Source organism: Halichoerus grypus, chromosome 9 (genome assembly GCF_964656455.1).
Source record: "Halichoerus grypus chromosome 9, mHalGry1.hap1.1, whole genome shotgun sequence".
In the NCBI taxonomy this organism is placed as follows: Eukaryota; Metazoa; Chordata; class Mammalia; order Carnivora; family Phocidae; genus Halichoerus; species Halichoerus grypus.
The window spans coordinates 43,460,296-43,484,675 of record NC_135720.1 but is presented as its reverse complement, the minus strand read 5'-3'; the positions used below and the strand labels follow the sequence as shown (position 1 = coordinate 43,484,675).

General features: G+C 34.9%; 1 protein-coding gene across 2 annotated transcripts in view; it reads right to left on the bottom strand.

Annotated features, from left to right (window-relative positions):
• Positions 1-24,380, bottom strand: part of CEP85L (centrosomal protein 85L) — a 176,697-nt gene that overhangs the window by 71,723 nt on the left and 80,594 nt on the right. For both annotated transcript variants that reach the window (XM_036121240.2, XM_036121238.2), the window contains exon 4: positions 6,189-6,310. In XM_036121240.2, coding sequence (XP_035977133.2) covers positions 6,189-6,310 — 122 coding nt within the window. The remainder of the gene's footprint in view (positions 1-6,188; positions 6,311-24,380) is intronic.

Sequence of the window (24,380 nt, the reverse complement as noted above, 5' to 3'; positions counted from 1 at the left end):
TGCCCTTCTTCCATAAACAGATCACAAAAATCTCAAGCGGAGGGTGCCTCCCTAAACCCTCTGGTTTAGGGAAAGGTGCATCCCTATCTCTGAAGAGTACAGGACACAAAGAAGAATCCTACCAAGCAAACCTTGCTAAATTTCCCCCAGTTTACTATACAATTACCTCATACTCCTCAACCTAGCATATTCCTCCATGACTGTCCATTCTTCAACAAGCCTACTTGGGGTTTTTACTTCCCCAAAGGCTCCTGAGTCACATAAAAAACTTGTATTAAATATATCTGTATGCTTTTCTATTGTTAATCTGTCTTTGTCAGTTTAATTTCCAGATCCAGCAAAGGAACCCTAAAGGGCCGAGGCCGAGGAAAATATTTTCCTCTCCTACAATACCAAAAAAAAAAAAAAAAAGTGGTCAAACTTATAGAAGCAGAAAGTAGAATGATGGTTTCCATGGGCTGGAGTAAGGGGGAAATGAGTTGTTACTGAATGGGTACAGAATTTCAGTCATGCAAATTGAAAAAGTTCTAGAGATCTAATGTAAAAAAAATATGCATAAAGCTAAAACTGTACTGCATATTTAAAGATGTGTTAAGAGGATAGGTTTCATGTTATGTGTTTGTTTTCATCAAAGTTAAAAAAAGAAAGAAAGAAAGAAAGAAAAGAAAGATGAGAGCTGGAGAAGCTTCTGGGTACCCACCGAGTCCCAGCCATTCCTTTTGCCCAGGAATTGACTGAAACAGATGGTGAGGTCCTGACCAGATTGGGTACTGTCACTACAACATAACAAGAAAGCAATTGAGTAGAATACTTAATAAATATGGCCTTTATTAATCAGAAAATAGGTTTAAAAAATTAAGTCAAAACTGAAAAATCAAGATGCTGCTACAAAACCTATGTTACTAAAGGAAATACTGGACCTAGACAGACTGCAGTGATCCTGTCCCTGATCCAGTGAACAAATAAGAGTATGTACAAATTCAGTCTCTAGATGAAAAAATACAAAAAAGCAAAAGCATGTATCTTTTGAGATAGGTTTAGAGCAGGCTCCTTTTGAGAAGGTTCCTTTCCTTTTGTAATTAAGTTTGGTTTCTGAAAAGTTTCCATTGTGAGTTTTAATATCATTAATGGCTTTTAAAGTCATTATGGATCCTACCACCAAATGCATTATGCTCAATAGCCATGTTAAATAATTTATCAGAAATGGTTATCAAGGAGACATCCCCCATGCATTACCAAAATAAAAAGTGAGAGGGGGGCTGAAATAAAGGCACAGATGGTCAAAGGTCTAGGGTGGGAAGACAAAGACCAGTGAGATTTTATTCTTTTAATTTTCCATGTATTTCCTTTTTCCCAAACTGTTTCAAAAGAGGGCACATAAAAGGAAAAACTTACAACCATGTGGAAATTTATCCCCTATTCCACTAATTCACATTTTCAAACTACTTCTAGTACTATAAACAAGGGATAAAACACAGTTTTGAAGAACCTATCTCCTTACCCATAGCTTCCAAAATCAACTTTCACCCATTTTGGGACAATACAAAATATGGCCCTGGGCTTTAATTTTGAAATGTAGTTCTAAATATACTTTGTCAGTATTTTTTAATTTGATGGAAAGAGGATGATTGTATTAAAGACAAGGCAGGTGGGCCTGCCAACCAAAGCTAAGTATATTAACTTGAAAATACTCCCAAGGTATATTAAAAGGATCCTTATGCACTTATCTACAAATCTTAAGATTCTGTAAATAATGAAGAATCGATAATAAAGAATAATAAAGAAACAGCCATTGTTCTTGGTTCCTGGGAAGGAGACTCTAAATCCTTGGGAGTGTTTGTTATTCATAAGCCCTCTGGAAGACACATGCATTTACGCTAATGCGGGACTCATGGGCCCTAGATAACAGCTTTAGGATGGGGACTGTTCACCAAAAAACCAACCACATAACTAGAGGGTTGTGACTTTGAGCCAGTCCAACTTCCAGGGAAAGAAGGAGGCTGGAGACTGAGTTCAATCATGTGGCCAACGATCTGATCAATCAATCATGCCTACACAATGAAACTCCAATAAAAATTCTGGGAACTAGCCAGATTTGTAGCCAGTTGGTTAGACGTGTGGGTGGCCTGGGGATGCCACCTTCAAACTGGCATCTGAAGTTACGCAGTCTTGCTGGGGACTATGTGCCCTTAAATCTGTGGAGTCTGATGCTAACTTAGGGTATTTAGTGTTAAAACTGAATTGCAGTACAGTAGATGGGACTGAAACAGAATATACAAGATTCTTGGAACAACACAGGTTTGAACTGCATAGATCTACTTACATGCAGATTTTTCCAATAAATACAGTACAATACTAATTAAATGTATTTTTCTTCCTTATGATTTTCTTAATAACATTTTCTTTTCTCTAGTTTGCTGTAAGAGTACAATATATAATACATAGAACACACAATGCACGCATTGATTGACTATGTTATCAGCAAGGCTTCAGGTCAACAGTAGACTATTAGTACTTAAGTTTTGGGAAGTCAGTAGTTATACATGGATTTTCAACTGTGCAGGGGGTCAGGATCCCTAACCCCCACGTTGTTCAATGATCAACTGTGGATTTAGAAATTAATTCTAAAATACTATATGCCTAGGTATAAACAACCAAAAAAAAACTTAAATAGAAATGAACTATTAAAACTGTACTTAAATGCTCAAATCAGCTGATAAAATAATCAAATCTCACTTCAACACCTGTGATGGAAAATAACTACTCTTGCATTATGGGGTCCCTCTCAAAGTAAAAGATATGTACTATAAATTGCGATGAACAAAATCTCACATGTTAATTGATCAAATCTGTAAGGCTGGAGTTTCAATAATTTTTAGTAACTATGGTATGCACATCTTGGCTTTACTTTGAGAAATCTGATCATAAATCTTAGCTTAAAAAGCAGAGGAATTAGAAGGACATTATGAATTCAATAAAAAAAGTATCCACACTATACCAAAGAATGCATTACTAATTTTAAAAGCTTACTAGTACAATTACAATATGATTTTATTTTCAAACGCAATTAAATAAGAAACATATATACTGCAAATTGCAATAACAAAATGAGAATTCCTCTCTATGCTGCCAGTGTCATTTACTAATAGCGTTAACTTACTATGTCATTGCAGAAGGTATAAGGGTTTCCTCTCTGGATCAGTCTCAAGTGCATTGACTTACCCCTAAATTTTATCTGATCAATCCAGTAGCAAAAGCTAAGCAATTACAAAAGGCAAACCATTAGAAGAACTACTAGTACCAGTAACAGCACAGGTTAACCAGCAACCTTAACATTTTTTCCATTAAAAATGAAGCTATTTCTCGAATGAACGGTGGTGAGTACCTATTATGAGTAATGAAATGTATAAGAAACAGTCTCTTCTGTGAGGGGGCTCAGAGTCTACTGAGGAAAGACAAACACAGAAACATAACTATTATTTTACAAATCACGTATCTGTGGCTACTATTTGCTAATGGTGCCTATGCATCGGGCCCTATTAGGGCTTTTACATACATTCATTGATTTAATCCCCACTCTCTAAAACTTAGGTATAAGAAGGGCACTGCATAGATGAATGAGACTGGATAAAGAACTGCAAAACTGAGAAACTTGAATTATTTTGGATTATTTCCTTAGTATCCTTCTGCAGTATAAAAAATTAGGAAATATCAATTTTTAATAGATTATGTTGGTAATTATATGCATTTCTCACTAGCACAGACTATTTGTGACCCCCCACCAAATTTATATATTAAATCCTAATGCCCAATGTGATGATATACGGCGGCTGGGGGCCTGTGGGAGGTGATTAGGTCAGGAGAGTAGAGCCCTCATGAATAGGATTAGTGCCTTTATAAAAGAGGCCCCAAGGAATTCCCTTGCTCCTTTTTACCATGTGAGGTTACAGCAAGAAAACAGCCATCTATGAAATAGGAAGAAGGCCCTCACCAGACAATAAATCTGCTGGTGCCTTGATCTTGGAATTCTCAGTCTCCAGAACTGGGAGAAATAAATTTCTGTTGTTTATAAGCCACCCAGCCTATGGTATTTTATTATAGCAGCCCAAACGAACTAAGATACCTATTAACTTATACCAAATGGAATGGTAATTATAATGGTGTTCAAAAAATAATAAAAGCCAATTAATTCTAATTGTTTGAGAGAGAGTGCATCCATATTAATAAAATTTTGAATTTCAGTCTGTTTAAAAAAGTATTAATTTCAAGTATGTACAGTGAATCAAATTCTAAGTGTATAAAATATATATCCATTGGGGTCTATATCCATACATAAAATTCACTTGTACTAGAAATATCTAATATTTTTAAATAGCTTTTTCATAAAATCAATCAAAAGTATCTTCTAGAATCTTCATTCATTTATCAAGTATACAAGTGATGCCAGAGAAGCAGAGCCTCAAGAGGGAGGGCCTTAGGCCACTGCCAACAGGGTTCTTGATTTTGTGTGAGAAAGAATTCAAGGGCAAGCCATTTAGGGAAAGGGGCAAAGATTTATTAAGTACAGAAATAAGAAAGCTTCTACTTCATGAAATAGTGGTCTCTCCTCCCAGGTGAGCAAGAAGACCTCCCCACCCTTTGCCTCTAATGAAACGTTTTCTTTTCTTTTTCTTTTTTTAAGATTTTATTTATTTATTTGACAGAGAGAGACAGTACAAGCAGGGGGGAACAGCAGAGGGAGAGGGAGAAGCAGGCTCCCCACTGAGCAGGGAGTCCAATGCAGGTCTGGATCCCAGGACCCTGGGATCATGAACTGAGCCAAAGGCAGACGCTTAACTGACTGAGCCACCCAGGCACCCCTAACAAAGGATTTTATAATTTTTTTTTTTTTTTTATTAGCTAACCACACAGGAAGGAGCTTACTCTTTAACTTTGGGCTTATCATTCATATTGGGCAATTAGTTTCTCCACTGTCTTAGAGTTTTGGAATTACCCACATGGAGCAATTTTAAGAATGTCCAGCATATGTGGCTTTTACTGCTAGACAGAGTGGGGTCTTGTGGTTTCCCATGAGTCGGATCTTGTGACTCTTTTCTTGGCTTCCTGATTTTTAGGTTAAGGGTCAGCCTAAAATCAAAATGGCTTTACTCTGGTCAACTTATCTCTCAAGTTCTTCTTTCCTCCTGCCTCCTGCCTCAAGTGTTAAGCATATACTATGTGCCAGGCTCTGTTCAAGATATTAGGAACATAGCAGAGAACAAAAAGTTCAGATGTCTGTGCTCTAGTTTATACTCCAGTAGTTCCTGCTTAATACTGGTAAATATTTAAGCAAAATCTTTTGAAATTTTGACTATTAAATACATTTAAATGTTTGAATTAGGATTTAATTTTAAGGCTAAAATGTCTACTACTTTATCCCATATAAGCACATGAAAATAAGCAGTAACTGGCATTAAGAAAACAATGCCTCCTCAAATGATTTCCCCATTACCATGATAGATTTTTTAGATAGACAGATTATATTTTAGGGATAGGTTAACTATCCCTAAAATATACATAAATTATGTAGAACCAATATATATCAAGGATAATATAATTAAGTAATATTAACATTTATTGCTCAAAATAATCAGGAGACTGTCTATTAAGTATAAAAAATTTTTTTCAGAACTTTGGTACTCAAAAATACAAAATTTTTTGGCCTGTCCTCCAAAATTTCTAAAATGTTTATCTGTAGGTCATTTAATTTTAAACATTCATGATTTTCATAGTTTTTGTCTTCAGATCTAACTCACATACATTAGTTAAAATATTAGCACTTTAAAGTATCTTCCCAATTTGATAGTTTCCAAGTGTAAAACACAAAGATACAGCTTGTAGTTTTGATAATTCATTAGCATTGCAGCTAACTTTCTACATGTATAAAGACAGAAAGGAGATTCCAAATGAGTTACTCTAATGTAAACAGGAAGGTGGTAGAAAACAGAAAGATGGACCAACAGACCAACCCTCAGTTCTCATAGAGGATCTTAGAGGGGGTGGGATGAGGGAGGGACAGACATGAGACATCAATGTATTTGTAAGATTCTATTTCTTAAACTCTAAGTAGTGGATACAAAGGTATTTGTTTTCACAATCTATGTTTCTGTATGCCTGAAATATATAGTAATTTAAAAAAACAGACTCACCGATCAATTACAATTTCTTTCTGTCTTAGCAGTCCTTCTTTTATTTTCAGCACTGATTCCCACTTACTGAAATCCTGATAGCCAGAAGGTGAATAACTTTGACGAGACGATCCGGTCAAAACCTGCACAAATATATTTATACTATTAGTATACTGAAAGTGTCTAAAGGGAATATTTCAATGATACCTAATATTTTCCTAACGATTTTCATTAAAAAAGAGAGAACTCTCCCTTTGATTTTTTTTTTTTTAAAGACTGTCTGAAATCACACTTGTGAATACAAAGTAACTTGAAGAATTTCAAGGAAGTTCTAAAGTAAAAGTACAAGTCTAATGAACTGGTGACAATAGAATATTTAATCTGGTTTATTATAACACTATAAATAAGATCTTATTATCTTGTGGAAACTTTCTGGAAATGAGAGATTAATCACTCACTGCCTAAGGAAGAACTACAATAAGAAAATGTTCCATGGTTAGACTAGACAAACATTATAGGAAAGGTTTCCACAAGGAAATAAAAATAGTACCTGTAGCATGCAGATTTCAAATTGTCATCCATCACATCACATTTATTTACATTAAACTTTCATAAGCAAAAATATTTTCACAAAATAGTAAACATATTTATAGAAAATATGACTCAAACAGGTATAATCTGGGTGGGTGATTACTGGCCTCCAGTGTAAATTACATACCTAACTTAGAAAAAAATCTGCTTAGAATTTAAGAGAAATTTCAAATATTTAAAACAAATCAACACTGATAAAAAACAATATGGCAGATATCCTCAAATTCCTATGACTGAAACAAAAAAAGAAAACCTTAATTGACTAATAGTCATAGATTGAATTGTGTCTCCTCAAAAAGATATGTTGAAGTCCTAAGTCCCAAGTACCTCAAGATGTAACCTTCTTTGGGAACAGGGCCTTTATAGATATAGTCAAGTTAATATGAAGTCACTGGGGTGGGCCCTAATCCAGTATGACTGGTCTCCTATGTAAAGGGGAAATCTGACTACAAATACATGCAGAAGACGACTATGTAAAGAGATACAGAAAGAACACCATCTGAAGATGAAAGCAGATATAGTAGTGATACATCTACACACCAAGCAACACAAATGACTGTCAGGAAACCACTAGAAATGCATCTTGGAACAGATTCTTCTTCACAAGCCTCAGAAGAAAACAACTCGGCCAACACCTTGATTTTGGACTTCTAACTTCCAGAACTGTGAGACAATAAATTTCTGTTGTGTAAGCTACCCAAGTTTGTATCCTTTGTTTTGGCAGCTGCAGGAAACTAATACAACTGGTAAGTCAAGTAGGAACATAAGTTCCTTGGCAAGCTAAATAACCCTACAGAAACACTCCAAAGCAACTTTAGGAAAATTCAAATGTGCAGTGATATTTTTATCCTTTGTTTTCCAAAGATGTTACTGGCAAGACCTACTTCTGAATAAACCACTAATTTTGTGACATCAACTAGTCCTGGATTAACCCCTTAAATTATGATTTTCAAGTAATACTAGGATAGGATGTTTCAGGCAGAAGTCAGACAAAACAAGATGAACAGACTAGGAAGGATAGAAACCAGGAGATAGCAGGGTACATAACTTGTCATATGCGCAGATATTTGGAGTGTAAGTGACATAGTGTTATAGGGGCAGCTTAGTCAGAGATCCTGTGTCTGAATTTCACTTTTTCCTTTGCCTAACATACAACCCAGACTAATAATAAGCCATATGCCCTAGTACAGACACGTTAGTTGCTACAATAATGAAGTGTTTTTTACTGTGGTTGGTAACTAGCTGTTGCCCAAACCCCGTGAAGGTCCTCTCCACTATTCAACAAATAAAGAGTTCTTGGCATTAAAAAAGGGCTTTCAAGATGCTCCATCCATAAATGGCATCCTTTCTGATTGCTTGGTTCCCTACACTGCACTAGTCAACCCTCCAAAATTTTCCCATCTCAATACTACCTACCAGCTTATATTTAATGGGCAGAACTAGGATTCAAACCTGGGCACTCCAACAAAAGAGCATGTGGTCTTAAGTACCACACTGCATCCACTATCGCCTAAATAAGGTATTCACAAAATTTCATATCATCACAAGAGCTGAAAACATTTTTTAAAGATCTTATTTATTTATTTGAGAGAGAGAAAGTGAGAGACAGAGTACAAGTGAAGGGGGGGGCAGAGAGAGAGAGGGAGAAGCAGACTCCCTGCTGAGCAGGGAGCCCGATACGGGGCTTGACCCCAGGTCCCCGGGATCATGACCTGAGCCAAAGGTAGATGCTTAACCGACTGAGCCACCCAGATGCCCCTGAAAACAGTTTTGAGTGTAACTGCTCTTAGTAGCTGAGAGAGGATTCAGCACCATAAATATTGCTGATATTATGAGAAAGTCTCTACTTACAGCAACTCCATGTTACTTAATGAGTATCAATTTAGTGGGCAAGTCACTTGATGAAATTTATTTCGTCAAGTTATGACTCAAACAGGAATTCATTAAAACTAGTAAAAGCTAATAAGCAAAATAAAAGACCGTATCAACAATTCTAAAACTCAATGTAAGATTTGGAAATTATCAGAATGATTTGGTAAACCATTTGTGCTAGAATTTATAATACCAAATATTTCATTTATTTGGTGACTAAGAGTGAATATACACTTTATATATATACTGAGTTATATACTGACTAATATCCTGATACCAGTTGACAGATATTTTAAATATTGGTTTTTGTAGATGTTATCATGCGTAACAAAAAAACTTCTCAGATATTTTAAGGATCTATAGTCTCCTCTTCCAAAGATCTAAAAAAGGTTCCTTCATTTCTAATTATCACACATCAGGAATGACTGATACCATAGTATCCGAAGCTATGTTTTACCTCCTGTATCTTGTGCCTATTTCAATAAGACAAGTGCCCACAGCTCAAAAAAGTCAACGACAACAATAACAAAAAGTGCCCAGGCAATAGATGATGATCTTGTGAAGAAAACATTAACTTTTCTACTCTTCGTAAGTCATCTGCTACAGAATTTCCCCATGGCTGACAACTTCCTAAGGAGAAGCCTTTTCTTGTTTTGAGACACTTGCTGGCATCAAGAAAGAGAGAGCGTGGAAAGAAAGAAAAGGAGGTTTGCAAGAGAAAAGCAAATAACAATACCACTTGGGTGTATAGCACTGGAAACATTTGCAGAATACACTGCTAAAGTACTTGCCAGATACTTCTATGAATATACATAAAACAAAATATGAAAATTTATTCATCTGATTTGTAGCTCCCTTGATCTACACCCTTTAGAAAACAAATCAAAATTGAGCTATGAAACTGAGCAAACGGGAATAAAGAAAATGAGGAAAAGCAAGCCTTCCCCTGTAATTAAGATGCAATAATATTTAAAAAGTACTGAGAGTTAATAAATATTACAAGTTCCCATCACAAGGAAAATTTTTTTTGTAATTTTGTATGGTGATGGATGGTAACTAGACATAGTGGTGATCATTTCACAGCGTATACAAATACCAAATAATTATGTTATACACCTGAAACTAATATAATGTTAAATGTCAATTATACCTCAATTAAAAAAAAAAGTAACATACAAAGAATTACCAAAACAGCAGCATGACAGTCTTCCTTACTAAACTTCAACCCTGATTCATAAAGAGTATAAAAAGGAGAACAAAATCTGACACACAACCAAATGCTGCAAGTGAATTTAAAAGTAATTTTTAAATTGTTTATAACTGCCTACCACTAAAAATGAAATTATGGAGACATTTTTTCATCTAAGGCTTTTATAATAAGGCCATATTATTATGTAATAAAGCTATATTAAACAAAATTATAAAATGCAACTTGAAATAGATATTTAAAAGATTTTTTTTAAAAAAATCATATTGTAAAGTCTCAAATAGCAAGGCAGCAACCGTACCTTTATGACCTTACATACAATATAAACAATGCTATACTACTAAAGATACACAGAAAAGGAACAATTGTAAAAATTTATTTTTTATTATAATTTAGAGCAGTTCAGACTTCAGTCTCGGCAAGGCTGAAAGAGAATCTGACAGAAATAGCATAGGATTGTTTTGTAGTACATGTGTAAAAAAATCAGTTATCTACCCTGAAAACACATTTTGTAAGTTCTAAAAGATTTGAAGAGTAAGAAGGGAATTAGATTATGTTCAAACTGGTTCTTCACATTTCCACGTTAGTCTCTCAGAGGTTATTCTTTTGGTTTTTCTTTTTAAGATTTTAGTTATTTGAGAGAGAGCGAGCACTAGCAGGGGGAGGGGCAGAGAGAGAGGGAGAGCAGATTCCCTGCTTAGCAGGAAGCCCTACAGGACACTACATGGGGCTCTCAGGGCTCAATCCTAGGATCGTTAGGACCCCGGGAACATGACCTGAACCAAAGCGGGATGCTTAACTGACTGAGCCACCCAGGTGTCCCATTTCAGAGGGTTAGTCTTCAAAAACTGCCAATGTAAAGTGTCAGCAAATGTTAAAGGCTTCCTCCCCCTTATTTATAAAACAGAAACTGTCCTCTCCTAATTACATATTTGATAAGCTGAAGATAACTTATGAAATCTTATTAGTATCAATTATCTATTAGTTTCCAAGCATTGTACTCAAAAGCAGCTGGGGTGAGGCTTTTTCCCCAATGACACAATAGGAACCTTGAGAATACATAAATGCACACTTTATAGTTCCGGACAGCACTATCTTAGCTTTGGAACATTAACGTATGTGCAAAAAGAAAGGTAGCCAAGTGAAATTGCCTTAAAACCTTCACCGTGAAAGTTATTGAAAATCAAGCCCAAGATAAAAAATAATGTTTTCTTTGTTTTATTATGGATTAGGAGTTAATGTGATCTGCAGACCCTGCTCTTGCACAATACTAGCTAACATGAACAAAATAGAAGCAGGAATGGCAATATCATTCTTGGGTGTCATAAAATTCTAGCCAAAGAAGGATTAAATTTTTTAAAATCCTAAGATAAGTTAAATAAAAATTAAAAAATGAGAAAGTTTTATATTGGTAAAAAGCAACCTTCACCAAGAAGATAAAATAGACACAATAAACCTCATATGAAGAAAAACTATTAAAAATAAATGGAGAGGGGTGCCTAGCTGGCTCAGTTGCAGGAACATGCGACTCTTGATCTCAGGGTCATGAGTTCGAGCTCCATGCTGGGTGCAGAGATTACTTAAATAAATAAAACTTAAAAAAAAAAATGAACAAATGAATCTACATCACAGTGAAGACTTTAGTATGTCTTTCTGAAATAGAAAAATTAGAACAGTGGTTGGCAAATCCAGTTCACCATCTTTTTTGTATGCAAACTAAAAATGGTATAATTTCATATCTCTTCATCACTTTGGTGCTATCTTACATCTGCAAATAATCAAGAGATAAAAGACCAGATGAAGTAAATGATGTACACCAAGAATGCAAGAACAAAACTGATGAGGGGTAGCAAAATATGCCACCCCAAATATGGCTGTAGGAATTCTGGACATGCCACCCCAAAATATGCCCCTTTGATACATTATTTTGAGCCATGGGCACTTGAAAAACAGCAAATGTTGGGAGAGGCTTTCCCTGAACTCCATTTATCTGCCTAAAGGACCTCAATTATCATAAATCCCCTCCCTGGAAATTTCATCTACAAGGGAGGACTGACTCTCATCACAGAAGAGGAGAGCTGCACTCAGACAAACTTTCTCACAGACTATCATAGCTCCCATTTATTCTTCTAAGGGCCCATGCATCTTTCCTAAAAATCATTTCCTTTCCGCTTAGAGGCCTACATCCTACACCCCAACTTTCCTCATTAATATGGTATTTAATCCTGAATTGTCAAGCTGCCTCTTAATGAGTTCCTCATTTTCCCCTGTGTATCTTCCATGTGTACATGAGGTACACATGTTAATAAACTTTTGTTATTTTCTCTTGTTCACCTGTCTTTTATTACAACAGTCTCAGCCAAGAACTTAGAGGGGTAGAGGAAAAATTATTTTTCCTCCCCCCACAACCAATTCTTAAAGAGTTCTTAATACTCTAGAACATAGAAGGCTTCTCTCAAGACAGAGGACAATCCTGCTCCCTAATATTAAAAGAGGAATAGATTTTTTATAGCCCATTATAAACACATTTAGCTCAATAGCAATACATTTTTGAACATATTTTTACCCCAAGTAGTTAAAAAACAATTAAGAATTTCTATTCTATAAATCATAACTGGTCATGAGAGGCATACCATTTTGTGGCAGTTATGTATCGATAGTAAAATACACATTTATACCATATTCTAGAAAACATAGGTACTGTTTTGATAGAATCTGAATAAGACACACTGAAGAGGTCTTTGAATATTTCTAGGAAAAAAATGCATCAAAATTCACATATCAATAAAATAGAAAATTACTGTTGTGATGCTCTTCTCCTTAGAATTTCAAGTAGTCAGTCATGTTTCTACGGGACTAAACCCAATATAAGTAATCAAGGAAACATTGGTAACTTAATATATAATTTATACTTATAGCTTATGAATAATAATAAAACTTTAACTAGACATGAACATGAAATCTAAATGAAAATTATAAAGCCATGTAACTGTGTGAGTTAATCTGAAGTATGGAACAGAAAGGATGTCATCAAAGTAACAAACATTTCAAAATCTGTGCAGGTGAAACAAAGACACTTTTTATAAGTAAACATTTTCCAGACATATTTGGGATTAAAAAGTATTTTATATTCAAATTATCAAATTCAAGGGGAGAAGGGAATTCCTCGTTTACATGTTTTCCTACAAATGCATAAGATATACTGTTGCAATGGTGGTTTATAGAAGAAAACAGTAGTTTACTAGCCAAAGAAGAATCATTACTCTTCCGCATCTAGACCCCAACCCTCCAGATTTATAGACGCATAACACATACATAGGCATCTCTTATTGTAAACTGCCAATTCCACTCTTTAATTGAATAGAGATAGCAGGCATCCACAATCCCAAATACATGCTACTTCGATGAGACCCAGATGCTGTGAAAAGTTGCCAAAATATGTCACTTAATGGTCAAACATGCTTCTAAAATAAGCTTAGTATATTGCAGCTGAAAATAGCTCAAAATTCTTTGGCTTCAGCCTGGACAAATACTGTTAAATTTAGATAATCTAGTGCTACCACACTTAACTGCAATACAGCCTCTGCAGTTCATCAAGCTCGTTATCTCTCCTTCATTTGCCTTTGTTGCTTAGCTCATTCATCACTCACAACATGTCACATAACACAGCAAATCTTCCTGTTTCCTGGAATAGTCTATCTGAAGCAATACTCTACAAGTGCTTTTTAGTAAAAGAATCATGATACTTCACCTAAAAGTAAATTCACAAAGCTCAGTAATGAAGATGGAAAAAAAACTACAAATCATATAGAATTCAAAGAACTTTTTATTCAACAATAGTAGGAAAAACATGGATTATATGATTATTAAAAGAACTGTGCTTTCAAATAAAATCAATATCTTACATATTATATTATTACTAAAAGAAATGTGCATTTATTAAAAAAATCTGTATCTTAAGCCCATGTAATTTTTTATAGTGTATTACTATCAATTTTCTCTAACAAAATTCAAACCAAAAGAGCATATTAAAAAATATTCTATCCATAACCTCTTCTTAATGAACAATTATAAACTAAAGTCTGCATCTTGACTTTTGAAATTTAAATTATAGAAGGAGCTGCGTTTTAATGATCTCATTTCTTCAATTTGTCTTTATTACTAATTCTATAATGCTAGCTATCTTTGCCATCTTAATCTGCTTTACTGAAATAATAATGCAAATATATCAAGTTACTTCAAGGGTAAAAACCTTGAAAAAAATATAAAAAGAAACTGATAGGAGGAATACATACCTATATTTTATATCTTAAAAATACATGTGCATGAAAATAAAGAGATTCCTAAAAATATTACTTATTTCCACCTTGCTAAACAACTAAATTACTATTAAATTAATTCTTTTCTTTTGGAAGAAGGGACTTTTTTTCTCTCAAAAATCAATCTGCTATGGATGCACAAAGTGCAATCTTTGTTAGTATTAGCATGTTTTTTAAAAATGGCAACAAAGGAATGATCCATGCATGAAACACGATCTCATTACAGTCAAAATGCAAAAGTGAAGGGGGAAATGGTATATCCAAGACTGAGGAGCAAATCATTTTCCTTAAGCAAATCAATCAGAAGATTAAAAAAAAGAAGAAGCTTAAGTCTTCAAACGTAATCATTAATTTTTACTTATAAAACAGTATAGACTTATCCAAACCATTTGTTATAACTTACTTTTTAAAATTTAAGATGAAATATATTAACAGAAGAATTTAATAAACTTAATTTGCTAACTGTAATTAACAAACCTGATAGCTTCTACTGGAAACCAAACTGGAAAAAAAAATAAAGGGTGTAACTGACAATTCATGAAAGGAATATCGTATGAAATGGATATGGAGAAGACAAAATGAAATATTTAATATAATGTGGATTTATCTGGGATCTTGCCCAAGGTTATGGATACCAAATGTACCACACTATAGAACCAGATCCTACTTAGAGCTATAGCACAAGCACTAACATATTTCACTTATTTTTAAAAGATTACCAAAATATGTTTTATTCAAGTTCTTTATCATATTTTACTATCAAGAGATAAAAGAAAAACACATAATAATAAATGTGCTTTAGGACCAAAGCACTGTCTACATTATATTATTTTAAAATGTATGAAAGGATTTTTCTAAAATGACAAAAGGAACTATTAATGATGGTTAGCTGGTAGGGAGAGAGGAAGTAGACTTTTACTTTATATCAGTTGGATTATTTGACTTTGCTTACCATCCATATACTACTTTTTTTTCTTAAGAGTGCAGCTATGGGCCATTAAATGTTTTCTTTTTCAATATATTAAAAATACTATTTTTTAAAAAAATATTTCCAGAGTCAACGATGGAAAATCTTCTCAGGGCAAAAATGTCGAGAGGAGATAGAGCATAAAACATGAGTAAGTTGATTGCTATTCAATTCAAACATCCCTTCACATAGTTCTACAAAAAATACTAGAATCAGAAATGTTAGAAATTTTTTTTTAATCCTCAGAGTCTAGTTCAACACCTGGCCTACAGCACACAGTCAAAAGAATATGAATAAAATACAGTCCCTCAAGTATATTTTTCAGCCTTCACAAAAAATTCTAAGTATTTCCAGTGGTCCAAGCAGATATTATAATTACAGTATCATGATAGTAAATTATGACAGTGATTCCTTTCCTTATTTTTTTTTATAATCCCTGGTACTCAGCACAGAACCTGACAATCTTTGCTAAATATTGAGCAATCTAAAAATTTACTATTATAAAAAGCTACCATCTCCCAAATTATCATAACTTAAAATTTTATCATTTTCATAGCAATGATATACGTAATAGAAAGAAAGAGACACTTTAGAGATTATAGTTCAAAGATCAATTCACAAACTTACATTTGAATAAAAATCATACTTTCCTGCCCTTGAGGTCTAGCCTCATTTCTTTCAGACCCAGCAAATCTCTGAGTAATCCACATAACTAATTTAACTTTAGCTTGCATTTTAGAGATAAATATGAAAGTCTTCAGTGGCCATCCTGTATTCTACTTGGAGATGTGAAGTCTTAAGAGCACTTTGTGGTTCTCTAACATTTATTACACAGATTTATAATTATATGAATGTTAAATTTTTAGATATTTTTTCAAGCTAGATTTAAAAACATCAATATATTAATGCTGGAGTCAACAATCAATTCTTCAAATATCCATGATCCCAACTAAGCAATAAACCTATAAAAATGAACACATTAGCAAGAGAGGCTAATGAACAACTGTGCCAAAATTATCCTCTTGATACCAATACTAGAGCTGTCCTGAAAACCGCTCACCACACTTGATCAATTAAGCTAGAGGCAAATGAAAACAGCAGATGATGAGATGTTCACAACCTTTTGTTTTGTTACATAAGCTATTTAATTTGGAGATGGGTTAAGGAAGAAGTACAGATTTACTGAGATGTATCACAGAAACCAATGTGCAACTCTCAGTACATTAAACTGCAGATAAAACGTTACAATGCCGGGACACCTGGGTGGCTCAGTTGGTTAAGCATATGCCTTCAGCTCAGGTCATGATCCCAGGGTCCTAGGATGGAGTCCCACATCAGGCTCCTTGCTCAGCAGTTCCTCTGCCTGTAGTTCCCCCTGCTTGTCCTCGCTCCCTCCCCCCACACCGACAAATAAATAAAATCTTAAAAAAAAAAAAGTTACAATGCCTACATATTACGACGTTGGGCTTATTAATCTTTTCCACTGGGACACTTTACATCTCTTGCTTTATAGGTAAGCATGAATTCCACATATCAAAATCCATTTTACATAACCTTTCCAAGAATGCATCTATGCTGAAAAATTAAGGATCAGTTGCATTTGCCTTCTAACAGCTTCAAGAGAGCTAAGTGTATAACTGAAGAAGAGAAGCTGTTATATTTTAGAGGTTCTCGGCTGAGGTAATCAAAGACTCGTCTTAAATGTTGATATAATCAACGTCTTTCTTTGAAAGCTCAGACCTAAATTAAAGTAAGGATATCTCCCCCATCCTAGCGCAGAAGCACACAGTTTAAGAGGCCACATGGTCTAAACTAAGAGTGTTACTCCTTCAGTTGCTAGAGTGGCCATTCATATCACTCTGAATGTTTACCAGTTTCAGAGTCTAACCCTTACCACAAAATTCCTGTTCTTAGGTCATTTTCTCAAAGAAGTTCATCTAATTTAAAGGAAAGGCTATCAACTAACTACCTTTCAAAACTTTTAAATTGGATTTCACACAAATCAAATTCATTTAAGAGTTTGGTCATCCTTGAATAAATTAAGAGTTATAACAAGTTTACAGAGCCAAGAGACTGAAAAAGACAAATATATCAGATTTATTTATACAAACATTCATCATAGTGTTTTTGTGGTTTGTAGTGGCAAAAATTATAAATCACTTAATAACAAAAAGAGACTAATTCAATAAATTATGGCACACTTACATGCCAAAAATAACAGGGTCATTAAAGTTTATAATATATATTTTAATATATAATCACATCAAAAATGCCCAAACATATTAATAAGTAAAAATTATTCTTCAATTAACAGATATTGATTTATTTTAAAAGTTTTTTTTTAGCATAAGTATTTTATTATTGTTTATGGCTGAGTAACATTCAACTGTATCAATAAACTAAATTTGTTTATCCATTTTTGGATAGTTGATGGACATTTGGGTTGTTTTCATCTTTTGGTTATGAATAATCATGCTATGAACATTTGTGTACAAGTGTTTGCATTGGATGTTTTCAGTTCTCTTGGCCATCCACCTCAGAGTAGAGTGGCTGGGTCATGTGGAAACTGTTTATGCTTACCTGTTAACTGCCAAAGAGTTTTCCAAAGTGCTGCAACATTTACATTTCCACTAGGAATGTACAAGGGTTATGCTTACTCTACATTCAACACTTACTGGTTCGTCTTTTTTATTTTGATTATAGACATCTTAGTGGCTGTGAAGTGATACCTCATTGTGGGTCTGATTTATATTTCCCTAATGACTAATGATGTTTAGCATCTGAGCACCTTTTCATGTGCTCACTGGCCATTTGTATATCTTATTTGGAGAAATGTCTACTAAGGATCTGTACCCACTGATTAATTAGTCTTCTTATTGTTGAGTTGTAAGATTTCATTATATTTCTTGGATACTAAATCCTCATCAGATAGATGATTTGCAAATATATTGTCTCATTCTGTGGGTTGTCTTTGCAGTTTTTTGATGATGTACCTAGAATTACAAAAGCTGTTGGCTTAGATGAAATCCAGTTTACCACTTCTTCCCTGTCATAGCTTAAGCTTCAGGTATCCATTAGATACATAAAGACAAGGACTTTTTTTTCTTTTTAAAGATTTTATTTATTTATTTGACAGAGAGACACAGCAAGAGAGGGAACACAAGCAGGGGGAGTGGGAGAGGGAGAAGCAGGCTCTCCACCGAGCAGGGAGCCCGATGCGGGGCTCGATCCCAGGACTCTGGGATCACGACCTGAGCCGAAGGCAGACGCTTAACGACTGGGCCACCCAGGCACCCCAGGACTTTTTTTTTTTTTTTAACCATACCGTTTACCTAGTACAGTGTTTGGCAACCAGTAAACCTGTAGTTTGACTAAAGGAATGAATTAGGAACCAAAATGTGAAATTTACATGTTTAATTATTTTAACAGAGCTAGTAAGATAAATGGCTTTTAAAAATAACCACCTTTTTGAAGCTAGTTTGGTATAATCATAGAACATTTGAGCTTCAAAGATATATTAGAAATTAATTCAATCTGCCTTCATTTTATTTATGAGAAAACTAGAGTACAGATTCATTTTCTGAAAATCATTAAGGAAAAGTAGTTAAGAAAAAGATAAGAACGGCAGTTCAAGTTCCACAGCTCCTCATTAAGCCATGACCAACACATAGCTACTTCACAAATCGGTATGTTACACACATATATCAAAGTGTGAACAAGTTTAAAAACTCAAGCATAAGTATGGAGCACTTGGGTGGCTCAGTCAGTTAAGCGTCTGCCTTCAGCTCAGGTCATGATCCCAGGGTCCTGGATCAGCCCTGCATCAGGCTCCCTGGGCAGGGAGCCTACTTCTCCCTCTCCCCTCCCCCTGCTCATGCTCTCTCTCTTCTCTTATAAATAAAAAAATATCTAAAAAAAAAAAATCTAGTGCAAGTAAAATCTCAAATTTTCAGAAGCAAATATTAGAGACAAATCAGTTCATGTGAAACCTTGGAGGGTCTTTATTCTCACTTCTCCCTTCAACTTATCCTTGTAATAATGGTAAAATAATATTCTAAATATCCATTAAATTTAACTTCTAAGGGATAAGCAGTGTAAGGATTATAGAAAAACTATTCTCTAAAAAGTCTCTATTTATGAAGTTCATGGCAAAGAAAACAAATATACCTATAAAATATATAAAGTCCCCTTCCAACTTTGGGTTTATCTGACTTACCTGAATTATAAAAGATATTTATTACTTATGCAATTTAAAATTAGAAACTAACTCATTTTGAACAATGAAGGCTTTCCAGAGGAACAAGAAAGTAAGGAACAGGTTCTAGAAAAAAGAAATAACACATACAATGGCAGAGTTGCCAAATCCATTATGGTAGGAATAGATGACAATGACAGATCAGGAAAGACCTTTGTATGAAATGCTGTAAGGTCTGGGCTTTTAACCTTGAGGGAGATGATGATATAAAGAACAGTTCTCAACATGTAAGTGACAGTCAATTTTGCACTTGAGAAAGCGACTTGGATAACAGGGTGAAGACACATGGTAGAAAGACTAATTACTGGGCTTCTATAAAAGTTTAGAGCAGCGCTGATGAAGCTATGGATAAAAGATTTATATCTGGTAATCTACATTGATTTCTTAATGAATGGGGCATCAGGTAGAATACAGAAATAAGAATGGGTCTCAGATTTCCATTCTGGATGATGAAATAAATGATGATGCCACCATAAAGACTGGGAATGCAAGGGGCTCAGGTGCTGGAGTGCCAAGCACAAAGATAATGAGTTTAATTGTACGGGGGGAGAATACAAATCATGGAACTGAATTAGAATCTTAACAATGGAATAGCATCATGGTTTATGGAGCTCTGACACAAGTATCTAGAGCCCTGAGGGTTGTTTTGTTGTTGTTAAATTTGTATTCTGGTGTAAGTGGATGTGAGTGTATCCATTTCTTATTCAGCTCTGGTTTGTCAGCTCCCTTTGTAAAAACATGCAGTTCTCTTAAAAATCCCGTATCATTCTTTATTATACGTGTTAATTTCATTCTTAACCCTGAATTTCCTTGTCCTCCTGATGTTATCTTGCACTAGTGGTTAACTTCCAAATGTTCAGTGTTTCATTTGCATATTACTTGTGTACTGATAGACAAGTTCTTTGAAGCCACAGACCATGCTATAACATTTCTACCACTCAGAGTGTGTTTTATCAATTTTCCAAAAATTGTGCATACCTATGTGAGCCCTTACCTTAAACTAACTGGCTTCTATTGATACCAAACTCTTCCCCATCACAAACTGGGAAGTTTAATAAGGAAAGAGAGTCTGTCGAGAGTTCAGACATTTAGGAAAAAATAAAATGTTTGAGCCTCCAAGTATCTGGCAAGTCAATTCTAAAAATGAATCCACCTCCCCCAAATAACCGTTAGGGTTTGCAGGTTACTTCAAAATTGGTCTTTTCTTCCCCACTAGATGTTCTACTGCCTTAGGCACTTCACTACCCTTTCAGTCTAGGACTACTATTCCTCTTCTCCCTTTTTGTTCTTAGATGTTTTTTCGATTAATCCTTCCATAGGTAGCTTTAAAATTTACAGCAGTAATTCTCAAACTTTTAATCGAAAAGTTCCCTCAAGAATTAGGTAAAATCTTTCTCCTGGCTGTCTAGCAGGTCTAAAAACCTAAAAAAGTTCCCTATCTTTGAAATGTGGTATGTATAACAAAAACTTATTCGAAGTGTGCATTTTACTGTATTATTTTTGTACTGTATTATATTTTGCTTTAATTTTGTCACCACTTAAACTAAATTTTTATTAAAAGTTTCCAGAAACTGGTCTACCTTGAAACTTTACCTGTAACACACCATTCTACGAGTTGCAATTTAAATACTCCGTGCAAAAGATGACATACATCATGATTTCCTTTACATAAAGTTAACTAAAATAAAGAATACTTTTAAGGGACACATTAAAAATGTCACAAAATTATATAAAAACAAATGCCAGGAAATGAACTCAGGATTTAGAATAATCATTTGCTTGGGTGGGGAAAAGAAGGGGAACATGGCAGGACCACGTGGTTAGATATAAAGTATTATTAACATCCTGCGTTTTGTTTTAGGTGGTAATCTTAAAGGTGCTTATAACAAAAATTAAAAAAATAACTACTATTAGAATAAAAGCTAAGTAACTACATATATAAAAGCAGGCCATACAATATTCAGAGAATATAAAGTACCAGAGATTATTATGAATCCAAAGAGGAGAGAAAAAAAATTTAATTTTTAAAAGGCTCAATTTGGGAAGCATGAGCTTATGGTGTGACCTTCCTTGGCTCTTACCCTCCAAATGTATTTTTAACAATATTATTTTTTAAAGATTTTATTTATTTATTTGAGAGTGAGAGTGAGAGAGCACAAAGAGGGGAGTGGCAGAGGAGAGGGAAAGGGAGAAGCAGGCTCCCCGCTGAGCAGAGAGCCCAATGTGGGGCTGGATCCCAGGAGCCCAGGATCATGACCTGAGCCAGAGGTAGACACTTACCAACTGAGCCACCCAGGCTCCCCATTTTCAACAAATTTAAATAAGGAGAAGAAAAATTATTTTCTGTTATTCTACTCTTATCCCAAGTGTCTCAATCATTCACATCATTTTCCTCCTCCCCACAGTGAGCTTTGAAATTGAAAAGGATTTTTTAATTGTCCTTAAAATTTTCTTCTTCAGGATCACTCATGCACTACCACCTTGCAATCTTCCCTGGTTCTCTTTTTATTCACTTGTCCAATCACTCATTCAATCAGTATTTAAGAGTTACAATGAGCCAGGTTCTATACTAGGTAAAAGTACCAGAGAAAGTAAATAGTGGTATAAATATGAGTTACTGGATCAGCTCTCAAGGAGCTTGCAATCTAGTCTAGGCAGATACCATTAATAAACACAATAAAAAGAGACAAATAATAGAGGAACATGCAAAATTAGCACAAGGCAGGGAAGGCTGCACAGATGTAAACTGAAACGGCACTTTGCTGGGAATACAAGTTGGTAAGGAGGAGGGAGGCTTAAAATAGAACAATAGCCTGTTCAGAGGGCCATGGGCAGCTGTACAGGGCCAGAGCACAGGATACAAAGGAATGTGATAAGAGACAAAGCTAGAAAGACAAGGCCTAAAAAAACAAAGAGGTCTGGATTTTAGCTGTTTGAAAACTCAGTCCCCCTCTTTCAGAAAGGGCTGCCCATACAACTACAGAAACACAGGAATTCTTACCTTTTTTTGTGCCACTGACTTCTTATGGCAGACTGGTGAAGCCTACTGATCCATTCTCAGAATGTTTTTACATGCATAAAATATACAGGATTCCAAATAATTTTTTATAGACACTCCACCCTTAAGGTAGTGAAGCATAAGTGTGGGCCGTACATAGTTACCTTCTTCTGGAACATGGTAAGGAAGCGGGGAAATTAAGTTTACAGTGGAAAATGATGATGACCCTACACTTCAACCTGGTGATCAAGGTTACCAGTAGTGATAAGTCATGTTGACAGCATGTACTCTTGATATGTAATGAAAATGGTACTTTACCTCTCTGGCAGTCTGACCATGAGAGAAACATCTGACAAATCTCAACTGGGGAACATTCCACAAAATATCTGACCAGTACTCTTCAAAATGGTCAGGGTCACCCAAAAAAGGAAAGTCTCAGAAATTGTCAAAAGCAAGGGGACCAAAGGAGACATGTCTAGTAAATGTAATCTAGTATATCCTGAATAGGATCCTAGAAAAGATAAAGGACACTAGAGAAAACTGAGGAAATCTCAATAAAGTATGGGCTTTACTTAAAATAATGTAGCCAACACTGGTGCAACTGTTGTGACAAATGTACCATGATACTGGTGGATGTTACCAACAGGGGAAACTGGGTATGGGGTATACAGGAACTCTCTGTACTATATTTGCAATAATTCTGTACATTTAGAATAGTGCTAAAATAAAACTTTCTTAAAAAATAAATAACATGCGTGGGATTAGAAAGGAAAAGATTTATACTGAAAAATTATTTTTAAAAAAGCAAATTTGCAATGTAATATCTGTGCTTCTTTATTAATGCATTAAATAACAATATTTCCAGGCAGGCCTAATTGTGGTAATTTCCATGATGGATGTAAACAGTATTTTAAGTTAGCTGCAAACGAATATATGAAATCACCTGAGATTGCTATAATGACAGTCAAATGTATTGCTAACACTTCTGCAGTTTATAGTCTACAGTCAAAACTGAAGATACACTAAATCTCTTTTAGAGTTTAGTAAAAGTAAAGATGTAATTTGTTTTTTCCTATCCAAGTTCAAGACTACTCAACTCTACCCATGGACTGCAGGTTAAGAATCATCTTCTAGGGGTGCCTGGGTGGTTCAGTCAGTTAAACGTCTGCTTTCAGCTCAGGTCATAATCTGGGGGTACTGGGATTGAACCCCATGTCGGGCTCCCTGCTCAGCCGAGAGTCTGCTTCTCCCTCTCCCCTGCCCCTGTTTGTGCTCTCTCTCTCTCAAATAAAATAAATAAAATCTTAAAAAAGAAAAGAAAAAATTCATCTTCTAAAGAAAAAGAGAAAATAAGCACAGATGACCATTGAACAACATGGGTCTGAACTGCATGAGTCCACTTATATGAGGATTTTTAAAAATAAATATATGCACAGTATTATAAATGTATTTTCCTTATGATTTTCTTAACATTTTCTCTTCTCTAGTTTTACTTTATTGTAAGAATACAGTATATAATACATATACAAAACATGCGTTCTGTTTATATTACGGATAAGGCTTCTGGTTAACAGTAGGCTATCAGTAGTTTCTGAAGACTCAAAAGTTATCTGTGGATTTTCAACCACGTGTGAGGGGGTATTGGCACCCTTAGCCGCCATGTTCAAGGGTCGACTGTACCAACACTAAATGGACGCTCCACTGCAGGATCTCTAATAGTCAGGACACATACTTCATCTCATTAAACTCTTAAAACAAACCCATTCCACAGATAAGGCAGCAGGTCCAGGTTTGAATCCTCAGTCTGTTGCTCAGCAGCTGTGTCGTCTTTGACAAACCACTATAAACCACTTTAGGCTTGTATTTCCAAACTAGGTTTACATTTCAGTAATCATTGGCAATTGATGATAATAATAAGAGATCTTTATATGTAAGGGTTATTATGAAAGAAAAAATGCCAGTAGCATTTTTGAGCAAAATGTCAAACATTATTCTTGCAATTTC